The 12,915-nt window shown below is 41.9% G+C and overlaps 1 protein-coding gene across 3 annotated transcripts in view; it reads left to right on the top strand.

Annotated features, from left to right (window-relative positions):
• Nucleotides 1–12,915, top strand: part of LOC108519782 (probable G-protein coupled receptor 75) — a 211,715-nt gene that overhangs the window by 26,591 nt on the left and 172,209 nt on the right. Inside the window, exon 1 of one of the 3 annotated variants that reach the window (XM_017859023.1) lies at nucleotides 5,183–5,253. The exons of the other annotated variants lie outside the window; for them this stretch is intronic. Coding sequence (XP_017714512.1) covers nucleotides 5,192–5,253 — 62 coding nt within the window. The 5' untranslated portion in view covers nucleotides 5,183–5,191. Of the gene's footprint in view, nucleotides 1–5,182; nucleotides 5,254–12,915 lie in introns of those variants that run through there. 3 annotated transcript variants of the gene reach the window in all.

Raw genomic sequence — 12,915 nt, 5'->3', positions numbered from 1 at the left:
CCTGACCTCGTGATCCGCCCGTCTCGGCCTCCCAAAGTGCTGGGATTACAGGCTTGAGCCACCGCGCCCGGCCCTGTTTTTAATTTTTTGAGAAACTTCCATACTGCTCTCCATAACGGCTGTACTAGTTTACCTTCCCACCAACAGCGTTTCAGGGTTCCTTCCCTCTTCCCTACATCCTTGCCCACACTTTGTTGTCTTTGGTCTTTTTGGTAAGAGCCATTCTCACAAGGATAAGGTAATATCTCATTGCGGTTTTAATTTGCCTTTTCCTAATGATTAGTGATACTGATCTTTATTTTATTTTTGAGACGGAGTCTCCCTCTGTCGCCCAGGTGGAGTGCAGTGGCGCGATCTCGGCTCACTGCAAGCTCCGCCTCCCGGGTTCCACGCCATTCTCCTGCCTCAGCCTTCCGAGTAGCTGGGATTACAGGCGCCCGCCACCTCGCCCGGCTAATCTTTTTTGTACTTTTAGTAGAGACGGGGTTTCACCGTGTTAGCCAGGATGGTCTCGATCTCCTCACCTCATGATCCACCCATCTTGGCCTCCCAAAGTGCTGGGATTACACGCGTGAGCCACCGCGCCCGGCTGATGCTGATCTTTTTTTATATACCTGTTGGCCATTTGTATGTTTTTTTTTGAGACCTGTCTATTGAGTTCCTTTGCCCATTGAAAATCTGGTTAATTTTTTTTCTTGCCATTGAGGTGTTTGAATTCCTTATATATTTTGGATATTAACTCCTTATCAGATACATAGTTTACAAATATTTTCCTTCATTCCATAGGTTGTCTTTTTCACACCGTTGATTGTTCCCTCTGCTGTGCAGAAGCTTCTTAGTTTGTTGTAATCTCATTTATCTACTTTTGCTTTTGTTGCCTATGCTTTTGGGGTCATATTCAGAACAATCATTGCCCAAATCAATGTCATGGAACTTTTCCCCTATGTTTTCCTCTAGTAGTTCCACAGTTTCAGGTCTTACATCTAAATTTTACACTATTTTCAGTTGATTGTTGTATATGGACTGAGATAAGGGCCCAGTGACATTCTTCTGCATATGGATATACTGTTTTTCAACAGTATTGAAGAGACTGTCCCTTCCCCATTGTGTGTTATTGGCATCTTTGTTGAAAATAAATTGACCATAAGTATGTAGATTTATTTCTGGGCTTTCTGTTCTGTTTTGTAGGTCTATAGATTTATTTTTATACCAATATCATGCTGTTTTGATTATGACTTGTAGCAGATTTTGATATCAGGTAGTGTGATGCCTCCAGCTTTGTTCTTTTTGCTACTATTTGGGGTATTTGGGGTACTTTGGCTATTTGGGGTCTTTTATTGTTTCATATGAATTTTAGGATACTGTTTCTTATTTTTGTGAAACATGTCGTTGGAATTTTAATAGATTGCATTGAATCCTTTGAGTAGTAGATTGCTTTGGGTGGTATGGACATTTTAACAATATTATTCTTCCAATCCATGAAGACAGGATATCTTTCTTTTTATTTATGACTTCTTCAATTTCTTCATCAATGCTTTATAGTTTTGGATTATAGATTTTCACCTTCTTTGTTAAATTTATTTCTAAATATAATTTTGTAGCTATAGTAAATTGTTTTCTTTTTCTTTTCTTTTCTTTTTTGAGAGAGGGTCTTGCTGTGTTGCTTAGGCTGGAGTGCAGTGGCACAGTCATATAGCCTTGACCTCCTGGCCTCAAGCAATCTTCCCACCTCAGCCTCCGAAGTGGCTGGGACTACAGGTACACACCACCATGCCCAGCCAATTTGCCAATTTTAATTTTTTATTTTGTAGAGACGGAGTCTCATTGTGTTGCCCAGGCTGGACTCGAACTTTCAGGCTCAAGTGATCCTTCCACCTCAGCCTCCCAAAATGCTGGGATTACAGGCGTGAGCCTTGCTCCTGGCCTGGGTTGTTTTCTTAATTTCTTTTTGGAATAGTTTGTTAGTGTATAGAAATGCCATTGGTTTTTCTATGTTGGATTTTGTGTCCTGTAAGTTTACTGAATTCATTTATTAGTTTTGAAAATTTTTGATGGAGTCTTTAGCATTTTCCATATAAGATCATGTTGTCTGCAAACAGAGACAATTTAACTTCTTATTTTCCTATTTCCATCCCTTTTATTTCTTTCCCTTTTCTAATTTCTCTGGCCAGGACTTTCAGTACTATTCCAACTAGACGTTTTTATAGATATTTGTATCAGTTAACTGTGGCTAAGTTGTGCTGTGGTAACAAGCAATTTCAAACCAATTTTATTGGCTTGCCACAACTAAAACTTCTTTCTTACATGTTGACTATGAATTGACTGTGACTCTGCCTCATTCTGGGATCCACACTGAAGACATAGTTATCCGTGCCATCCCAATCTAGGGCAGAAGGAAAAGTAGTGGCTTTTACAGACATATGGTCAAAAGTGGCACATATCAATCAACTCACATTTCATTGATCAAAGCAAGTCAAATGGCCAAGCATGATGTCAGTGTGTGGAAAATAGAAATCTTCTCACAGGGTGAACACTGAAAGGACACAGCAATGGGTTGGAATGTATCATTCTTTTTTTTTTCTTTTTTTTTTGAGACAGTCTTGCTCTGTCACCCAGGCTGGAGTGCAGTGGTGCGATCTTGGCTCACTGCAACCTCCACCTCCTGGGATCAAGTGATTCTCCTGGCTCAGCCTCCCAAGTAGCTGGGATTACAGGCGTGTGCCACCACGCCTGGCTAATTTTTGTATTTTTAGTAGAGATGAGGTTTCACCATATTGGCCAGGCTAGTCTCGAACTCCTGACCTCAGGTGATCCACTGGCCTTGGCCTCCCAAAGTGCTGAAATTACAGGCTTGAGCCACTGCACCCAGTCTGGAATCTATAATTCTTTCACAGCGTAAAGCAGAAACTATTTGGAACAATAAGGCAATTTACTTCAGTATGATCTCATCATTCAGTTCTGAGTATTCTCTAATTTGCATCATATTTTTTTTCATTGGATCCATAAGTTATTTAGAAGTGATTCTCTTAATTTCTGAAAGTATCTTTCACTTATTGATTTCCAATGTTTATGGCCAGTGAGATCTATATGATTCCAATCCTTGAAAATTACTTGAGATTTGCTTTATGCTTCAGTATATGGACAGTTTGTGCAAGTGATCTGAATATGCTTGAAAAAACATGCTATTTTCTAATTATTGGCTAAAATGTTCTCTGTATGTCAGGTAGTTCAATCTTATTGATTGTGGAATTCTTTTTGGAGGGTTGAGGGATGGTAGCAAAGAACCTTTTGGTTTTGTGCCCCACCCACTGATTATATAATTCAAATATATATTATTACTGATTTATTTTTTGTCTCATTGATAAGCTGTCAATTTCTGAGAGAGAGAGATAGCAGCAAAAGTGCTTATGTGTAGAAAGTAGTCTACTTGCATGCAGTATCAAAGCCTTATGTAGAAGAGTCTACAGAGCGAGGAGAGCACCTCAATGAACTGCTGGATTATTAAAGCGGAGATGTGTTAGGGAGTATCTAAGGCAGCATTGTTTAAAATTTTCCAATAAGGAAGATTGTTGGTCAGACGCAGTTACTCAGACCCGTAATCCCAACATTTTGGGAGGCCAGCGTGGGAGGATAGCTTGAGCCCAGGAGTTCGAGACTAGCCTGGGCAATATGGTAAGATGTGTCTCTCCAAAAATTACAAAAGAAAAGCCAAGTATGGTGGTGCACACCTGTAGTCCCAGCTACTTGGGAGGCTGAGATGGGGAGATGGCTTGAGCCCAGATGGTTGAGGCTGCAGTGAGCTGTGATTGTACCAGTGCACTTCAGTGTGGGTGACAGAGCTAGACCCTGTCTCAGAAAGAAAAAAAAAACAAGATTGTTGTTACTTAAAATTTATTCCTGAACTTTATTACTATATAAATGTGCATGTGTACATAGTTGTAATCAGAACGTACATATTTTACATTCTCTTCTGTTGAAATCATATCATCTAACTTTTGAAGAGCAGATTCATTTTATGGAGACTCCATCAGGGTAACCTAGCAAATTAGAAACAGAGCTGGGGCTAAGTGCAGTGGCTCACGCCTATAATTCCAGTCCAGAATCACTTGAACCTGGGCAACACAGTGAGACCCCATCTCTTAAAAAAAAATTATAAAATAAAAAGAAACAGGGCCGGGTGCCGTGGCTCACGCCTGTAATCCCAGCACTTTAGGAGGCTGAGGAGGGTAGATCACCTGAGGTCAGGAGTTGGAGACCAGTCTGGTCAACATGGTGAAACCTCATCTGTACTAAAAATACAAAAGTTAGCTGGGTGTGCCTGTATTCCCAGCTACTTGGGAGGCTGAGGCAGGAGAATTGTTTTAACCTGGGAGGTGGAGGTTGCAGTGAGCCAAGATTGCACCGTTGTACTCCAGCCTGGGCAACAAGAGTAAAACACCGTCTCAAAAAATGAAGAAGAAGAAGAAGAAAGAAGAAAGAAAGAAGAAAGAAGGAAGAAGGAAGAAGGAGGAAGAGGAAGCGGAAGAGGAAGAGGAGAAGAAGAAGAGAAGAAGAGAAGAAGAGAAGAAGGAGGAGAAGGAGAAGAAGAAACAACTGAGAATAGAGTGTTTCTTTATGGACTTCCCTACAGGAGCCCTTCTAGGAGTCAAAATTGAATTGGCAATGAGGAGTCAATCTGTGGGTTGTGGGTTTACATTTAGCAACTCATCTACTTGACCTGTAGAAAGAGTGTTTTGTCTACTGCTTGGGGAATATTGTTAACCTAATCTGTTAACCTAAAGTTAGTAGCTTTTTATTAACCTCCTCTTCACCCTTTCCCTGTAACTCTTGGCTTCCTAGGAGGTAAAATAATGTTCCACTATTACACCAATATGCTGATACCCATTCAACACGTTCTGAATGTGGTACTCTTTTTTTTTTTTTTTTTTTTTGATATAGGGTCTCACTCTGTCGCCCAGGCTGGAACGCATTAGCGTGATCACGCTCACTGCAGCCTTGACTTTCCAGGCTCAAGCGATCCTCCCATCTCAGCCTCCTGAGTAGCCGGGCCTACAGACATGTGCCACTATGCCCCGCTAATTTTTTTTTTTTTTTTTTTTTTGTAGAGATAGAGTTTCACCATGTTGCCCAGGCTGGTCTTGAATTCCTGGACTCAAGTGATCCTCCTGCCTTGGCCTCCCAAAGTGCTGGGATGACAGGTGTGGGCCACAGCACCCAGCCAAATGTGGTGTTCTTGATACTGCGCACGTGCAGGTAATAGCAATAACTATTGAGCTCACATGGTGGGAAGATATATCAATTTCAGAGAAGTTACAATGTGAAAAAAATGCACATTTCAGACTTGGTGATATGTTGTGTGTGTACGCTGGGGAAGACACAAAATCATGGTTCATTGATAAGTAATTTAGAGATGACCCTTTGAAATTAATATTTTTCATAGTTCCTTAGTAGCTTTTTATATCCAGGAGCAATGCACCCTAGTAAGATGCAAGGTGGGAATTCTTTTCTGATGTGGGACGAGGTATATTTCTCAGACAGGTCAGTTTTAGGAGCGCTCTCTTATTTGTATCCATGGTACTCACTGTTCATTTGGAAGACCGCTAGTCTAGCCCACCAGTAGCTCCTCTTGGGTGTTGCAGTCTCAGGGTCCCCTCCATATCTGACTTGGATAACAGCTCTTACTTAAATGACACTCCATAATCCAGCCAGGTCAGTTTACAGAGCCCCCGCTTTGAAGGCCACCTTTGTCATTCACAGATCAGTGGCAAAATATAAAGTAATGAGGATGAAGGCTGTAACGGGATCTTTTAATCTCTCAGACAGACACACATTTTTTCTCCTATATTCACTAAAAGCAGGACGGGAGAGGCAAAGTCACTTCCAGGAATAGCAGACAGTGGCCACTTGAAGCTGGATGGGGTCATCTTGAGGGGGTAGAGAAGGGAAAGGTGGAACAGGAAGATTGAAAAATAGCTTTTCATTCCCTCCTGCATCCCTAAAGAAGGATCTGTAAATTGAGAAGCAGGTGCTGGTAGTAATTATGATAATACTCAGCCTTCTGCTTTCAACTTTGTTTAAATGCTAATGACACTCACTTTTCTATTTCCAGTCCTGATCTTTCCCTTCACTCCATGCTGGTCTATCAAGTTGCCTTTTTAACATTTCCACTTGTGTGTCTAACAGGCATCCCAAAATGTAACATGTGCAAAACAACCCTTGACTCAACTCTGTTCTCTACCACACGAACTCCTCCTACCGTTTTATCATCTCTGTAAAAAGCACTGCAGTAACCCAGCTGCACAGCTCAATTTGGCATCCTTGACTCTTTTCTTTCTCTTGCACACCATATCCAACCTATTGACAAATCCTGAATTATTTTGAAAATAGACTCTAAATCCAACAATTTCTCACCTCTTCTATCCCCACCCCACTAGCCCATGTCCCCATCATCTTTTACCTGGAAAATTAAACTAACCTCATCATTGTTTTCCAGCTTCCAGTCCTTCTCTCCTACAGTCTCTTTCCTATGTAATAGTGATCCTTTTAAGGTAAATCATATATGTCACTCTCCTGCTTACAGACTTCCAGTAGCTTTCTATCCCACTTAGAACAAAATCTGAAGTCTTTGCCATGGCCTGTGTAGCCAGAATGAACTGGTCCCTGGTTTCCTCTCTGTCTCTGTTTACTTTCATTCATACCCTGCCCAATATGCTCAGGCTGCAGAGACTTTCTGGCTGTTTTTCACATGCCCCATTTTTGTTCCCATGTCAGAGAATTGCCCCTGAAATATTTCCATCTGGAATGGTCTTCCCTGGTGGCCTTTCCTGGTCCCCATACTCAGTGCCACTTTCCATTCCGCCACTGCCTGCCTATCTATCCCTCTACCTTACATGATTTCCTTCATAGTTCTGATCATTTCCTAATATTATGTTATTGTATTAGTCTGCTCAGGTGGGCATAACACAATAATACCACACACTGCATGGCTTAAACCATGGAAATCAATTTTCTCATGGTTCTGGAGGCTGGACGTCCAAGGTGCTGTCAGGTTTGGTTTCTGGTGAGGGACTCTCCAGCTTTTAGAAGGCCACCTTCTTTCTGTGTCCTTACATGGTACAGAGGAAGAGAGCTCTTTGGTGTCTTTTCTTGTAAAGGGCACAAATCCCATCATAAGGGCCTCACTCTTATGACCTCATTTAACCTTGATTACTTCCTGGACTCTGTCTTCAAACATAGTCACAGTTGCACTTAGAGCTTCGCTGTATGAATTTGGAGGGGGACACAGTTCAGTCTACAAGTTACATTTTCCTGTTTACTGGCTGTCTCCCCACTAGAATACAGCTCGAATGGAGCAAACGCTGTCTGTTTTGTTTAGCACCATACCCCTAGTACCTATCAGTCCTTGTCCCTTGTGGGCTTTCAGTGAATAATTGTTGAATAAATGGATCAATAAATGAATGGATGGATGAAGTGATCCATGGAAGTGATGTCAACCCAAATCAATATCTGGCTGGCTTATAATTTCCTCATGTTTATTTTTTGTATGACTGTCTATTTTCCCAGGATGATTTTCAGCAGGACTTTAATGAAAGGGGACCTGGGTTCTGACTTATTACTGCAAGGCCCTCTTCCTGACTGTTTACTCAGTTAAGGGAACCGTCAGCCAGCTCAGAGGGCATCTTTTCCCGGGGACAACCCTGGCTGCCCAGGAGTTGCCAGACAACCTGCATTCATACTCATTGGAATTCCTTGGCCCATTATACTGCCTGAAGATGAAATAAAACTCTTCAGCAACCACAAAAGAATTAAAGGAAAAAAGGGACAACTGGTTCTTGCAAAGAGAGGAGAGGGGATACCAATTATTTTAAAGCATAGGATAATTTGAATAAAGGTGGATATTGAGGGAAATGTTACTTTCCCCAAGAGATAGTTTAATAGACAATCACTTTAAGTCTAATGCCTTTGAGATTATTTTTATTCATATGTTTTGAGACAGAATCTCACTCTGTTGCCTAGGCTGGAGTGCAGTGGCATGATCACAGTTCACTGCAGCATCGACCTCTGCAGCTCAAGCAAACCTTCTGCCTCAGCCTCCCAAGTAGCTGGGACCACAGATGTGTGCCACCACCTCTGGCTAACTTTTGTATTTTTTTGTAGAGACAGAGTTTTGCCATGTTGCTCAGACTGGTCTTGAACTCCTGAGCTCAAGCCATCTGTCCACCTTGGCCTCCCAAAGTGCTGGGATTACAGGCAGGAGCCACCGCATCTGGCTGCCTTTGCAATTAATTTTACCAAACGAAAACTATCACTTAGTTACAGATGGACAAATTAGTGAATTTTCCTTCTTCTCATCCCAATAAACATGTTTTGTGTTTTTTTTGTACGTACACTTGGCTGATGCTAAGTTCAGTTCAGTTTGTTTCTCTGAGTTCCATTTCTGTGAAGGTTTGCCCTTTTGACATCTTCCTGATCCTTCAGCAGCCTTGTAGCATGCTAATGAGTGGGAGATCTCTCAATGGACTCTCAGTGTGAGAATCCGAATTTTCATGCATAGCCTGATGTTTTGCAAAATGTCGCTTGTTCAGGTGCCAGATAGACCTTACAAAGCTAAGCAGTTCACAAAGAGTGCTTTATGCCTGTCTTCTGAGGCCAATGTACTAGGACAAGTTTCATAACTTGTGTAAATGCCTCAGAGTTATGTCACATTAGCAAGGGCTTGTGAAAGCTTGTTGATCATTTGTTTGGCTTTAGCAACAATGTTTGTCAAAGAAATTTTACTAGTTTTATTAAGATTACTTGAGGAAAGAGAAGACAGAATTACATTTCGCGAAGAGGCCATGAAAATAGCCACTTTTTATGGAAGAGTTCAGAGTGCCTCAGAATTGGAATGCTTTCAGTTCATGGAGCGGGGTGGATATGCCACAGAGGAGGGAGACGCAGACACTGTATTCTCGTTAGTTTGGAGAAGCAACATATGAGACTGTGAGAAATCAGTGCAAGGCAGCAAACATTTGATTACATGATGCTGTATGGAATCCAAGAGAAAAGGAACACAGATGAAACAAAACAATAAAATGGTTCCTTTTCTTTCCTGACCATTGAAAACTGAAGAACATATTTTTTTTTCTCCTCAAAGCACAAAACACTGAAAAATAAGGAGTGCTGAGAGTGAACAGAGGGACTAGTTTTTTGAAAAAAAAAAAGTACTAGAGAAAATTGTAGTAGTTGAGGAAGATTTGATAAGGTGTGGGTTAAGAGAAGATCAGGGTTATTCATTTATTCAGCAAGTGTTTGTTGAGGGTCACTTTTATTCACAGTCTGAGGAGAAACAAAAATAAAATGCGTTCTTTACTCCAAAACAGAAAGCCATACATAAAAGATGAAGGAATTATCATTCTGTTATTTAAATCATAAACATGATCTGGATCTAGATAATTGGCATTGTGCTTGCATTGTTTACCGTCACCAAAAGATTATCAAAGAAGAGAGGGTTTGGCATGTAACCTAGCCAGAATTGCGAAGGCGACATTTTAATCTTACTAATGAATTATTTGCCAGATTTTTGAATTGCATTAGCATAATAAAAATAATATATGGGAAAAAATGAGTGTCATATGTTGCCAGGACAAAATTAATCACTGTACTCATTTTACAGAGAATTTTGCCGAGCCCTTCTATGTGTTCTCTCAGGTGGGAGATGACAGTACAGAGTGGTGCATGAGGCAGAAGACATTTCTGTGAAGCAAAGGCAGTATGGCGCTCATTTATATTTGACCTTAGCTGAAAGGCCGAGAAGCGTTATGGCATACATTTATAAACATAGACTCTGAGTTGGTTCAAATGCTGACTCAGCCACATGGAGTAGTTAGTTCATTTGTTCTGTTTTGTTTTGTTTTTTTGAGGCAGTCTTGCTCTGTCACCCAGGCTAGAGTGCAGTGGCATGATCTCAGCTCACTGCTATCTCTGCCTCCCAGGTTCAAGCGATTCTCCTGCCTCAGCCTCCTGAACAGGTGGGACTATAGGCACCTGCCACCATGCCCGGCTAATTTTTGTATTTGTAGTAGAGATGGGGTTTCACCATGTTGGCCAGGATGGTCTGGATCTCTTGACCTCCTGATCCGCCTGCCTCTGCCTCCCAGAGTGCTGGGATTACAGGTGTGAGTCAACACACCCGGCTCACCTTTTTTTTTTTTTTTTTAGAGACAGGGTCTTACTCTGCCACGCAGGCTGGAGTGCAGTGGCATAATACTGGCTCACTGCAGCCTCTAACTCCTGGGTTTAAGCAATCCTGTCACCTCAGGCTCCAGAGGAACTGCCACCACAGGTGTGCACCACCACACCCGGCTAATTTTTTAATCTTTGTAGAGATGGGGTCTTGCTATGTTGGCCAGGCTGGTTTTGAACTCCTGGGTTCAAGCGATCCCCCTGCCTGGGCCTCCTAAAACGCTAGGATTACAGGCGTGAGCCACCACAGCCGACCACACTGCTGGACTTTTAAGGAAGTTTATTTTTTAATATGTGTTTATAAAATAAAACTTATGTTTGACCTTGAGGAAAATATACAGGAAGCTATGTTGTATTTTTTCTTAAATTCAAGGCAAAGCACAATTCTTTCTATCAAAAGGTCCTAGAAGGCTGGGCACCTATAATCCTAGCACTTTGGGAGGCTGAGGCAGGAGGATTGCTTGAGGTCAGGAGTTCAGAACCGACCTGACCAACATAGCAAGATCCCATCTCTATAAAAAACATTTAAAAAGTATCTATTTCAAGGATACTAGCAAAAAGGGGAAATGACATGCAAATATTATTATTTAGTGTGGCATTGTCTGTAGTGGCAAAGGATGAAAAAAATTAAAATAGATTTGAAACACATAATGTAGTATGTGATTAGATGTGAGATCTTTAGCACTATTTTAGTTTCACAGACATCTTTGGAAATGAGCTGGTTACTATTTCCAAAAGTCCTGCCTGATTTACTTGCTTTTGTTGAACATTTTTTGTTTCAAAGGTAAAAAATACTAAAATGTTTAAAAATTTACAAATAGCAGCCGGATGTGGTGGCTCACGTCTGTAATCCTAGCATTTTGAGAGGCCAGGGTGGGTGGATCACCTGAGATCGGGAGTTCGAGACCAGCCTGACCAACATAACTAAACCCCGTCTCTACTAAAAATACAAAATTAGCCTGGCGTGGTGGCACATGCCTATAATCCCAGCTACTCCAGAGGCTGAGACAGGAGAATCACTTGAACCTGGGAGGCGGAGGTTGCGGCAAGCCAAGATTGGGCCATTGCATTCCAGCCTGGGCGACAAGAGCAAAACTCCGTCTCAAAAAAGAAAAAAAATTACAAATAGCCATGGATGCAAGATACTTCAAGCTCTGTGTTTTATTTATTAATTATTTTGCTCTTCTTTCTACTTTAATTTTGAGACTGTCAGGCTTGCCTTTATTTTCTCTATGTATTAAAAAGTGGAATTCTAGTAGTCTTCAAACTGTAGGCTCTTCTGGCTGCTAAGCAGGAAAACATGCTCATTCTTCCCCGTAACTGTAAAAAAGACATTACTGTGTTATTTCTTTTTTTCTTTTTCTTTTCTTTTTTTTGAGATGGAGTTTCGCCGCTCTTGTCGCCCAGGCTGGAGTGCAATGGCGCGATCTCAGCTCACCGCAACCTCTGCCTCCCAGGTTCAAGCGATTCTCCTACCTCAGCCTCCCGAGTAGCTGGGATTACAGACATGCACCGTAAAGTTTCACCATGTTGGTCAGGCTGGTCTCGAACTCCTGACCTCAGGTGATCCACCCACCTTGGCCTCCCAAAGTGCTGGGATTACAGGCATGAGCCACTGTCTCCTGCAGAAGGCATTCCTCTATTATTTCTAAAAGAGAAGTCTTGCAAGATCCGAGAACCTCAGTGATTATAACCATGGCTGGTGAAAGTCACCTTTTAACCTCCACATCATAATTCTGATTGGTTATCTACCTGATAAGGTAAAATCTTTTTTTTTTTTTGGGAGAGGGAGTCTCACACTATTGCCCAGGCTGGAGTGCAGTGGTGTGATATCGGCTCACTGCAACCTCTGCCTCTGAGGTTCAAGTGATTCTCCTGCCTCAGCCCCGAGTAGCTGGGACTACAGGTGTGCGCCACCATTCCTGGCTAATTCTTGTATTTTTAGTAGAGACGGGATTTCACTATGTTGGCCAGGCTGGTCTTGAACTCCTGACCTCAAGTAATTGGCCTGCCTTGGCTTCCCAAAGTGCTGGGATTACAGGTGTGAGCCATCATGCCCGGACAAGGTATGATCTTAATGCCTACATTTAGAGTAACAATTCCATTTTCTGAAAGGTAATTACTTTAGTCTATGATCCTGTAACAGGATGAAAGTGAAAAACAAAGAAGGGTATCCCATCAACTCCTCCAAACGTGTAACACCAACTCTTAGGATGTTTTGTTTATGACATAAGACTTTCTGATTTATGAATTACGGTGTGTACCACATATTATATATGTGAGGCTTAACATCTTTCACAGATTAAAAACTAATAGAATTTCGAATATGTTCTTCCTACAACCCACTGCATCATCTTGCCTGCTTGCTGAAACCACTTTTGAGACTATCAGCATAGGAGGTAAAACATGCTCTTGAGTGTGCAATGGGTTCCTTACCTTCCCTGCTAAACAAGTGAGAAAAAGAGAGTCAGCATGGTGACGCCCATCTTGAGTTCCCAAGAGGCTGCAGCTGGAGGGTGGCTTGAGCCCATGAGTTCTGGGCTTTAGTGTGCTATGGCAATGGGGTGGTCTGCAGGAAGGCTGGCTTCACTATGGTGACCTCCTGGGAGCCGGGGACCACCAGATTTCTCAAGAAGGGTGAATCAGCCCAGGTCAGAAATGAAGTAGGTCAATAACAATGACAAAAAAGAC

Source organism: Rhinopithecus bieti, unplaced genomic scaffold (genome assembly GCF_001698545.2).
Source record: "Rhinopithecus bieti isolate Rb0 unplaced genomic scaffold, ASM169854v2 scaffold_47995, whole genome shotgun sequence".
Classification (NCBI taxonomy): Eukaryota; Metazoa; Chordata; class Mammalia; order Primates; family Cercopithecidae; genus Rhinopithecus; species Rhinopithecus bieti.
The sequence above is the reverse complement of the archived record's forward strand: the minus strand, read 5'-3'. Positions and strand labels throughout refer to the sequence as shown.